Raw genomic sequence first — 11862 nt, 5'->3', positions numbered from 1 at the left:
TTTGCTTCAAGGATTCATACTGTTGTTTGATTTGTACTGTACCTGCATCTGTTCCAGGGGGATTTCAAAGCTGAAAGATTCATTATAATAAGGGTTCAAGGTGTTCTTCTTCACTGTAGTCTTCTTTTTCTTCAGGCGTTTACCCCCCTGCAGGAGCTGGATCTTAACATAAGGATCTGAAAAGGGCATCAATGTGATCATCAGCAATAGACATTATCCATCATGATTATTGTTATTAATCTTTCCCTGTTTCTTTTCTGCAATATTTAATTATTGTGTATCACTTTCCTTTATTTTATTTTCTATACATCATTGACTAAAATATTTGTTTTAAAATATGTGGGTTTTTTTTAAATCTGGTCCCGCTGAAGTATGATGGTTAACCACATTTCCCAGGTGCACCTGCATGACACATCCCTTGCTCTATTTGAGGTCAACACAGGCTCTGGGATTCCCTTCAGCTCCAAATCTGCTCTGATAAAAGACAAAAGATTGTCTCTGTTATGAAATACTCAGAGTGAGCTTAAGTATGCAGAGTAGTCTTGTCTCTATCTTTTTTGTATTCGGCCTGTTTGATCAAAAGAACTGCTGCATTTTTCCCTCCTAAAATACAGCGACTTTTATTGTTTAGTCATGTCTTTTGAAACTAATTTAAAACCCGCTGACATAGACAAACGTGACTTGAAGCCTAAACCATACAAAAGCACCAATTGCTAAAACTTGAAAACACTGATATTTGCATTTCTTTACCAGATAATCCGCAGGCATCCATCTTCTTCAGGTTCTTTGCCTCCAGGATGCAGACGGTGAGTTTCCCGGCAGTGGGGACGTAACGGAGGGAGATGCAGATGTCGCCGAGTTTCTCAGGCTGAATGGTCAGCACAAAGAGGGGAGACAGAAATGACCATCACTCATGCTCATCAGAAAAAACATTTTAGAGCGTAACGATGGTCTTAAAGGAACAATGTGTGAAATTTACATATATAGCAGATATCAAGTATATCCTGTGTGAATGTGTCTCTGAGTCAGGGCTGTCTACAATGAGTGAGAAGTACGAGTCCCGTCAGCTGTATTGTTGTCAGAGCCGTGTTTACGTCGTGTTTACATGGACCGACGGCCTTGTGTATAAAGATGTTTTAGTCAAGGACTAGAGAAAAGAAGAACACAGCCTACTCACTGTTATTTGGAGGTCACATAAGTGTGTTTAGATCTCGGTCATTCTGTGCAATTTGAAGCTACGAGCTAACTAAAGTGTAACTAAACATTAGCCTGCTAATACAACAATGCAGGTCATAGGCAAAGGACGATATTGACCTCTGCTTCTACTTAACAGTGTTTAATTATGGTGCGTTCTGATTGATAACTCCTTCGTGGTTGGAGGTGTGCTGCAGCAGGAGAGCGGAGGCTTCAGTGTGACAGACACATCTACCGGATCAAAAAGTCGCACATTCTTCCTTTAAATGAAACGCCCCCAGCTACTTTGTGTCTTGCACTTTTCTTTTGAGCTGATACTTTAAGTTGTTATCCTTGATTCGTATTAAATGATGTGTTTGAATTGAGACGAGTTCAAGGCTTAGAACCTAAAAGCCCCTGGAAGTAATGGAGCCTGCATTTTTTGCAGCCTTTTACAAAAACCTGTTTTAAAACCTATATCGATCAATGATTATAATAAATCATTCTTTAAAATCTGTATTTGTAAAGTGTGATTCTGAACAGCACCTCTTCTTGATCCGCGCTCTCCAGATCCCGCCACTCCTCGATTGGTCGTGCGAGGTCGATGGTGTTCATGGCAATCTTCACCTCTCCAATGACGTCATGTTTGGAGAATCGATCGTAGTCAAAAACAGACATGCTCAAAGTCTTCCCACCCAGCTCCTCATAGGGCACCTGATGGACAGACAGCTTTGGTTTGAAATAACTTCTTAACTTTTCTTGTGTTGTCTTGTGTTTTCATGTTAATATGACTGTATAAATAAAGTAAACCTTGAATTAGTTATGGAAAGAAATGAAGTGAACTCTCAATGTTAGAATACGTGTTAGTCAAGATGACTTTTGCACCAGCAATGGAAAACCTGTGAATGAGTGAAAAATTCAAATCTGAACAAACTAAATTGAGTTGAATTCAAATGAGGCAAATAGTATCAGAAAAAAATACAATTCAGCAGCTGGCTGTAAATTCCCCCGAAAAAGATGAAGTCCATTTTGAATGCTCATGTCCTTTGCAGACACCTTGTCAGACTTTTTAAAATGAATTAAAACTAGGGCTGTCAAACGATAAAAAAAAGCTTTATTTATTCATTAACTAAAGTTAAACATCTAAAAAGAATAGTGGAAAAGTGAATTGTTTGATGTCATGAGGACGGTGGATATTACTTTTGACTCATCAACTGAGTTGCCTGAGTCGTTTTTTAAGTGAAATGAGACATTCAAATTTGCAGCAGTGTCATTTTTTCCATCACTGTGAGTACAGGGAGACACTGCAGAGGCTGCACGGTGTGTGAAAGGGACAAAATGGCATTCAATGAGTTGTGATTTAAAAAAATGAATGCATCAATTTCAGACCTTAATCTCGATTATCTTGTTAAAGCTGACAGCCCAAATTTAAGCCTTTCCAGTCACAAAAGGAAAAAAAAAGCATTCACAGTATAACACAACAAATAACTCTCCTGCTCTATTCAATAGGGAAAAGTTCTGTTCCTGTGTTTTTCTGCTGCTGCACATTTTCAGACAGACAGAGCTACCAGCTTGAACCAGAGCCTTGTCAAGTCTCTGTGGGTTTTATTAGCCAGGAAAGGAAGAGCAGCATGTACTTAAAGCTGCACAGAACCAGTGAGTCCACACACTGTGACAAGACACAGCCAGTCCTATTACACCCACACAGTTTAAAGGACACACTGGCAGGGGTAAAGATGATTATTTGTGCAGCTCATGCAGCAAATTTGCTCACTATTATTCATAAATGTTTGATATCTTTCTGTTTACAGCTTCATCAATTCATATAAAAGCACAGCAAGATGGAAATCAGGATGCAATCATCTTTTTGCACCAAAGTCTGAAACAGTCGAGGCAATCACAAAGTGACAAGCCTTACCTTGAATACGAACGACTCATTGAAGACAGGGTTCAGTGTTTTCTTGTGGACTTTGGTGTCATACTTCTTCTTCTTCTCAGGTAGGAGCTGGACTTTAACGTAAGGGTCAGAGGTTCCACCTGAGTCCATGGACATGAGGTCGGCGGCTTGAAGGATGCCAACTGTGAGCTGTGTGTGGATGTCAGGGACAGAGAAGTGAAGGCAGAGTTTTAGACTGCAAAATAAATTCTAAAGTTTGTCGGAATTTTTCATCTCTTTCAGGGTCACTGCAGTAGAGATGGGTTATATAACATCATCTGACAACTAAAGCTTTGCAATCTATCACAGCAGACCTCCTGCTCAAATGGAAACATATTGAATGTCAGAAGGTTTTTTTCTGTGTCACTCGATCGTCACACTGTGATATATAAACATTTTCTCTAGATGTATCATTTAAGCATTTGAGCGAGTAATACATGGATTTTCTTTTTGATTCAAGAACCAAGCGTCATTAATTCATTTAATAAAAGAGTATGTCCATATGCCACTGAGAAAATGAATCATGGTGGGGACAGTTTGATGAACGTGTTCTCTTCTCTCTGAGCCAGGGTTAGGGCAAAAAACTATTCATCATAAATATTTTTCTTGACTAGATTTTAAAAAAAAAAATTAAAAAAAAGGAATTCTGTTGAAGTTTAACCACAAAGCCTTTGTGCAGGAGGGTGGAGTTTGTTACCCTTGTCCAGAGCTGGGCTAATGGTTTGTCTGTCTTGTTAGCTCTGTCCCAGCTAACAGTTAGCCTAGCTTGGACAGTGTCAGGCAAACATTTTCTCCATGGTTAAATCGGTCCAACATAACCACTATCTTAGCTTAACTGTCAGCTAACATTTTCTCTCTATTAGCTTTTGCAACGCTTACAGATAGCCTTGCTTGGACAGTGCTAGGCTATATCTGTAATTAGTTTAGTAAACTTAGTAAATTCAGTAAATGTAAAAGAGGGATAGTCCCTAGAGATAAAACACGTTTTCAACAAACCTTTTATTTTACACAAATCTACTGACAAGAATGTACAGTAAGATTCATACTCTCCCAGCCCAACAACTCCCTCACCCACCAGCTCATCTAGAAATGCAAATAAACACATAATAAGTGTAGAGGGGGCACCAAATGGCATTTGCAGTTATGTGCCTTTTGCTGCATGTCACCCCCCACTCTCTCCTCCCAACATCTCAGCTCTCTTCAGCTGCCCTTTCCAATAAAGGGAAAAAAGCCCCCAAAATAACTTTACATTACAATAAAATTACTGTATACATTTTAGATTCATTCCAACACAAACCCAAATCTCCCGTATCAGCTCCAACAAAACTAAATGCAGGAGCCAGCTGTTTAAAGATCATTGAAGATAGATGTCTTAAAGAGGTGAAAAGAAGTGAGTTGGGCAGATCAACAAATCAGAAGTGTTAAGAAGAAAAAACGTGTGCATCCAGTGGTCAAATTATTGTTTACCCTGGTTTTAAAATGTTCCAAGCCAACTAAATGCTCTAATTTAAGCTGACTCCGCAACTCAGACCAAGATGAAGGCGCAAACACACTAAAATCACTTTCACCAAAGACAGAGCGAGTTTGTGGAATGACATACATGATGAGTCCATCAGATCCAAGGTTACAGCTTCTAAGAGCTTTTGGACTCAGCAAGGAGCATAAAAAGAAAGCAGTTTATGAACCAATGCTTCATCCTTCGGTTTTACAGGGCTCTGATTTGGTACTTTACAGTCCAAAATGCAACTGAGACTTTTTATTATATAGACACAATGATGGGTACGAAAAACCCATACCAGAGATTAATCTCAATGCAGCATGGTTCACTGTGTCCAACATTTTTAGTGAGGATGAGGTAGCACGCATGCCTGTCTCCAATACCAATGCCTTTGAATTGCCCCCTAGGGACGAATAAAGTTTTTTGAATTGAACTGAACTGAATTGAATACAACCCAATGTAGTTCAGCGTTTTCAGCCATCACCGTCCTGAGCACTAAATCACCTTCGACATTGGCTGTTGATTGACGCTAAGCTTACAACGCTCTCATCAAAGTAGTTCAACTTTTAAAACAGCGCCAAATCCAGAAGGGAGACTTCTGAGATCAGCTTGGTCAACAACAATGACAGAGGAGAAGCTAGTCTGACTCGTCTTTTCTAGGGTTCAATATACAGGCCTAGAGCTGCTGCTAATGCCAGAACACAATTCATTTACATTGATTTTGTCTTTTTTTGGTGATCATTTTAAGCACATGGAGCTATCTAAAACACACCTAACGGACATTACCGAGGGAAGTAGAAGTCAGCTTTTGCAACCTAGCAACAAAGGGCACTAGTGAGAAGCGCTGAGAAAAATAGTTTGTGGGCACTTTCTGTGGAATCGGGCCCTTATTCAGCAAGTAAGCTAATCGGTGCATTTTCCAAAAGTTTAGTTTAAATACTTCAAAATTATGAAACTCCATATATATAGATATATATATATACATATGTATGGATGAAATAACACACTCTCTAAAATAGATTCTGTATGACAAATGTTTGGAACTTATTTTTCAGATTTCAGTTGGTTCACTATGCTTCAGAAAATAGGCCAACTGATCTTTCTTCTCAAAGCTTAGCGATATGTGTAATGCATTTCAAAATGACCACATACCTTTGTATTCTCAAAGTCATAATCAATAGAGTATTGCAGCTTCCCCAGTTTCTCTTCTTCTTTCTCCTCTTCCTCTTTTTCTTCCTCCGTCAGTCCGGTCTCTCCCTCGTCATCATCCTCCTCATCCTGGAGTTTCTGTGGTGTGCAGATAACAAGACATACGCAGGTGTCAAAAGCTCAGGAGACCACTGCAGGAAAAAAGCGCTCCCACAACAGCCAGCATGCCACAGACACTGGAGCTCCTTTTTTTTTTTTTTTTTTTCACGTGGGAGATACATGTTTTGGTTACTGCTTACCTGCACAGCACTTGATGATAATAACTAGGGTTTTGTCTGTCATTGGTAACACATAAATACATACTTTTTGGGAATTATGCACACCGACCCCAGTGTTTTTCGTACAGTTCCTTCAACATGCTTGTGCACTAAAGTGACAGCCAGTCAGTCAGTAGAGGCTTTGCATGCTAGTACCACTAAGAGGGGCAATATGCATTCAAATGTTTACCAATTCAATCAGATTTTAGCATACATCTTCCCTTTTCAAAAGGGCTTTGATTTCACCTAATGATCAAGGAGATTAATGTTTTCATCCAATTCCCCAAGGGACTAGCTAACAAGAGCGAAGGCCACTGCATATTAAAATTATAAAAGCCAAATAGAACATAGTATCTGGTGAAAGGAGATGCCTTTCAGATAACCTAAAGCTTTTAGCAAGATTGCAATTGGTTGTTATATTACACCCTGCATTCAAACATTCATATTTCAAGATAAAATCCAATGCATGCCTTGTTTCACCTTTGAATTTATGAGGCGCCAGAAAAAAAATGCCTCCCTTTTTTTTTTTGGCTCACAATTATTACAGTAAATGGTTCATGATTAAAGGGCACAGGCAGCTATTTGAATAATGTAGAGCTGCAGTTTTATTATTGTAGCAAAAGGTGACCTTGACTTTAAAAAGTCATCCATTGTCTCATCCAACCTCATTCTTGTAATTTTGCAACCAAAAGGAAGTATTTGGCTCTCCATGCAGTTTTATCATCACAGTTTTCATGTCTCCCAAACAACCAACCATGCCCTTAATCACATGCACAGATTAATAGTGTTAAAAGTGTCTTGCATATCATCTCTTAGTCCAATACTTTGCATATTGGTGTTAAAGGTACATTGTCCCAGGAACAATGTGTTAGATGGTTAGACTCTCCTCTCTGGGGTTTATGGAGCACATCATAGCTTTCCATTGTAACATTCCCAAGCTGTCATGACAAAATTGAAAAAAATCAAAATCTAAATTGGGAGGGGCTTCAAAGTAAAAGAAAAAAGAGCAAAGGAAGCTACGACTTTCATTCCATGAAACCCCCTCTGCCCTGGGGGGGGTCAGAGAACATCACCGTGAGCTATCCACCTACCGTAGAGCGGGAGTCCACCGGTCAAGAAACACGATGCACACACAAGACAGACACAACGCGGGGAACAAAAAGAAGGAGGAGAGCAGAGAGAGGAAGAGATTCAACTCACAAGACACCAAACACACTACAAAAAGAGGGGCAGTCAACACCACCACCACCACCACCGCCACAATCGTGATGAGTAATGACACACTTGTTTTCAGTTGGGGATAACACATTCACAATGTGGACACAGGTTATTGATCACTTTAATTAACCGTCACTGCAGTCATGGCGATCTATGGCAATGTTAGTTAGATTATTCCTTTAATGAATCACTGACTTTCCAAAGATTTATCCTCTGATTTACCATCCTTAGCTTTCAAAAATTCTCAATAACTCTGGGGGTCTCATGCCTTCATTTATTTTCAAATGCATCTTTAAGTTCTCACAACTGGTGGAAAGAAACTTTCCACTTATGGTGCTCATTTTTCTTTGCCAACCAGTTTCAAAGTGTGTCATTTATCACCACGAGCCACAATGGAATATGTCACACATTAAAACAACCAACACAACAACATCGAATAAAAGCAGGGGGAAGAGAGCTCTCCTTGTGTCCTCTACAGCCTGGGCTACAAAAGCTGCTGGTAAAAGATCAAATGTGGTTAACTAGAGACATATTTAACGGCAGTAGTTTTAATACACAGCAATACATGCTTTGGTAATTTATTGATTGTGAAAAGAAGATGCAAATCATCACTAAACACGGCCTGTTAAAGTGTCTTTTCAGCATGTGTGGGGCAAAGTGCATCATACCTCACCACCCTGCATGTTCTTCATGTTAAAGCCATCCTTGCCCTTCTTCCCTTTCTTATTCTTCTTCTTCTTGCAGCAGCATTTTTTGATTATGCAGAAGCAGCACGTAAGGATGAGCAGTGCAGCCACTACAGCAATGGCAATCAGAGCCCAGGGAGGCACTGTGTGTTCCAGAAAACAGAGGGAAATGGAGATTTGATTGTCGGAGTTTCTCACAAGTACACATCTCAGCAGAAAGAGAGGATAAACTGAACCATTACTCACATGGGATTTTATCAATTTCATTCAAGAATTTGCTCTTGATCTCCTCAAACATGTCATTCTTATTGATCTCTGTGTTGTTGGACCCAGAGATGTCCGGGGCAGATGTTGAGATGAAAGCTGAGGGGACAGTGGGAGCCATGGTCGCGGTGGTGGCACCTGTGAGCTCGGCCGCCTCCGTAGGCAGTGTTCTGAACAAGTTGAACTTCATTGTCAAAGACTAGGTGCAGCGTCCCTGAAGCACAGACAGATCAAACAAAAAGAGAGGATAAGACATGCCAAAGAAAGAGAAAAATTTAATCTTCATAATTCATACACTTTATCCTCGTGGCTTATGTTTCAGAAGTATATTACTTTGAGAGTTTATCTTTATGTATTCTTACAGCAGTTCACCAAATTTTGTGTTTTTCATACAGTGTAACATCTTTCCACCAGTAACCAGAACTATATTGGATTACCAATTAAAGGAACAATGTCGAAAATTTTGTCTGGTGGGATTTGTAACCCAGGGCGCTCACTGCAAGGCGCCTACTGCCAATGATTCATTCTTCAGCTAAATAACAGAAACTGGATTTCAGAGCAGGACATGGGGGTGGAGATAAGTTAAGTTGACAAAATCAGAAAAAGGTTGTTGCTTGGTGCCTTTAATCTATTTTTCTAAAGGCGGAGGGATATAGCAATGGACCAGTAACAACTCCCTTTGATACTAGCATCTTAATCATAAGCTAATTCAAAATATTACTTTTTAATTTAGTACAAATTACAACTAGAATTAGTTATCCTCTTACCCTTCTGAGTAACTTGACCAACACTGATAATAGACTAAAACAATAACGAAGATTTAAAAGTGAGTCACCAACAACAATTTGAAAAACTGATTACATTTTAACCAATTTTAAGGAAAAATAAGAAACATTAAAATAGAACACTTTAAAATCACTTAAACAAACCATCAACAATCACAGAGAAGAGTAAGTATGCCAAGTTGGTAAAACCAGCCTAGCTTCTATAAGCTAGAGCTGTGGTTGCTTGGTATCCTCACAGTGAAAGACTCCCTCAATAATAATGTGTTAAGCTGTTTGTGAGCCTTGAGGTGAGTTCAGACATAATTTGAGTTTTGAAGGCTAAAATTGCTTACAAAGTCGCTGGAAAAATGCAAGTCGGTGTCGTTTACTGTGGTTAAAGCAAACCAAGGCATTATTTATCTGCTGAGTGAATCATGTTTTAACTTGAACATAAGGTACAGGTTATTGCAGAGCTTTATGAATCTACTTCTTGCTCATATAGAGAAAACAGAAAAAGGAGACCCAAGAGAAATAACATAAAGAACTGGAGTTCCTGGTGAGTTCTGGGATCAGTCATTGTATGAGCTGAACTCAAGCTCACAGTTAAGACACAGTTGTAGCATTATTAGCTAGCTTTTGGACAGTTTTTGCTTAGTACATTGGATACCTGCGGCAAATCTACACTGACTCATAAACACTCCGGCTGCCATATCGGACAAATGTTGTAAGGCAAAATTTGCAAAAATTAAAGCCCAGCCACACATTTAAAGGTATCGATGGGTGAGGCTGGCTTTAAAATCCTGTTATAATCTTTACACAAGGCTAACCTAACCTCCTCCCCTACCCAAATATGTATTAAAGATATAAAACATGACATTTTTTTAATTGATATAGCAGATATAAAGTATATATTCTGACTAAATATGTTGTTGAGTAATGTGTATCTAAAAAAAAGGAGTGAAACTTCTTTTGGCTTGTTGTGCTCAGCTCTGTGTTTACATTGACAAGATGGCGCTTCATTCAGCTAGTTTATGTTTCATCAGGGGCTCAAACATGTTTTTTTTCACATGAACCCCTCCCTCTCCAACCGTTAGCCCTGCCACCACTCAGGGACGTTGTTTTTTCGAGACATAATGGAGGACTGTTGTCGCAATAATACAATTTAAGGAGAACCAACAGACTTTCTGAATTGAAAAATACTTTGTTTGGTCTAAAATACTCCAAAGAAATAAAAACTGAATCAACTTTGGGCTGCATATGTGAATGGAGATCAGTGCTCCAAATGGCTGAACTCAGTCAGTAAGCTTTTTCCTCAAATTGTCTCTAAACTGTGCTGTCAAGCAAAAGTGCCAAGTAGTACAAAACAGATGAATCAGTGAGTTTATTCTGTCCTCACAATTGCGTTTCTGAGCAAGGCTAGACAGATAGCGAACAAAAACTCCAATAAAACCGTTTTCTTGAACAAAGTGGCTTTTCTGTAAAACTGAAAATACAGTACAAATATTGTGTCAATATACTGCACATGTAAAGCATACACACATTAAATGAAACTGTAAATAGTTAAATGTATGATGTACATTAATAGCTTGAGATGAAAATATGAATTAAACTACTTTTTAAATCCTTATGAATTGTAACCCCATGTACTCACATGTAACATTGCTGTATAACATTCTTACACACATTTATTCAGCAGCTAAACAACTCCGGAAAATGTCTGTAGCAGAGGTGGGACAAAGTCATTGCTTTGAAAGTCACAAGTAAGTCTCAAGTCCCGAGTCAAGTCTCAAGTAAAGACAGGCAAGTCCCAAGTCGAGTCAAAAATCCTAACCTTTGAATTTCGAGTCCTAAACAAGTCATTAGCTCTCTTCACCAAATTAAATGCCATTTTCAGAGAGTAATAATTTGTTGCAGTTACACAAATCATGATTGCTTATATGATTTTATTTAGCCTACTTCTTAAAATAAAATAACAGTACCAGTGCGACTGACTCTGTTTTGTTTATTTTTCCTAAATTCCGTTTTTTCCATTTTTATTTGACTGAATTCTGTGTTTGATGGTATGTTCCATTGGATCAGAGCACTGATTTGGGTCATTTTATTAGATCATGTCAGGAAATTGAGACATTTTGAAATATAATTTTTTTTACAGTGTGTGTGAAGACGTTCCCAGACTACAGCAGGCTGTGAGATAACAGCCTACCAATTTTAAGGTGCTGATTGTTGATAAATACAGTATGCAGACACGGTGAGAGAGAACGGGGAATAGTCGAAATGGCCGTTTGACCGGATTAAGTCCATACAGATCACAGACTGTGTTGCGCTAAAAGTAAATAGGTGCATGCGATGGCTGGCGTTCCGGTGTGTGCGTGCGTGTGTGTGTGCGTGTGTGTGTGTATGTGTGTGAGAGTGTGTGTGCGTGTGCGTGTGCGTGTGTGTGTGTGCGTGTGTGTGTGTGTGTGTGTGTGTGCGAGAGTGTGTGTGCGTGTGAGAGTGTGTGCATGAGCGTGTGTGTTTGTGTGTGTATGTGTCAGCTCGTGCCTGCAACATGCAAACAGATGAGGAGCAGCAGCGAGAAGCTGCAGGTACACCAAACTCCTCATATATTTTATAAAAACACTTGGTAGAAAAACGTAGGGTTTTTGAATAAGTCACACCCACATTGAGGCAAATCCCACGATATTCTGTACACAGTTAATTATATTTTCATTGTAAAACTCTGTGATTCTGTCCGTGTTTTGCACATTGCGGAAATTATATATGGGACCTAAAATAACATTAAAACCTCAAGTATTTTTGAGTCATTAGGCTCAAGTCCAAGTGAAGTCACGAGTCATTGGTGTTGAAGTCCAAGTCG

The 11862-nt window shown here is 39.2% G+C and overlaps 2 protein-coding genes across 5 annotated transcripts in view; one reads left to right on the top strand and one right to left on the bottom strand.

Annotated features, from left to right (window-relative positions):
• LOC132978256 (troponin T, cardiac muscle-like) overlaps positions 1-11862 on the top strand; it is a 162113-nt gene that overhangs the window by 4081 nt on the left and 146170 nt on the right. The gene's annotated exons all lie outside the window — the stretch shown is intronic.
• The window catches only part of LOC132978254 (synaptotagmin-B-like), a 34380-nt gene that overhangs the window by 1526 nt on the left and 20992 nt on the right, over positions 1-11862 (bottom strand). For 3 of the 4 annotated variants that reach the window (XM_061043398.1, XM_061043396.1, XM_061043397.1), the window contains 7 exons: positions 8224-8455; positions 7960-8120; positions 5760-5894; positions 3092-3259; positions 1720-1887; positions 751-868; positions 43-176 (listed from right to left, as the gene is read on the bottom strand). In XM_061043398.1, coding sequence (XP_060899381.1) covers positions 43-176; positions 751-868; positions 1720-1887; positions 3092-3259; positions 5760-5894; positions 7960-8120; positions 8224-8431 — 1092 coding nt within the window. In that variant the 5' untranslated portion in view covers positions 8432-8455. The remainder of the gene's footprint in view (positions 1-42; positions 177-750; positions 869-1719; positions 1888-3091; positions 3260-5759; positions 5895-7959; positions 8121-8223; positions 8456-11862) is intronic. The other variant, XM_061043399.1, reaches the window with a different exon arrangement.

Source organism: Labrus mixtus, chromosome 7 (genome assembly GCF_963584025.1).
Source record: "Labrus mixtus chromosome 7, fLabMix1.1, whole genome shotgun sequence".
Classification (NCBI taxonomy): Eukaryota; Metazoa; Chordata; class Actinopteri; order Labriformes; family Labridae; genus Labrus; species Labrus mixtus.
Note: the sequence above shows the minus strand (reverse complement) of the source record. Positions and strands in the feature narration are given on the sequence as shown.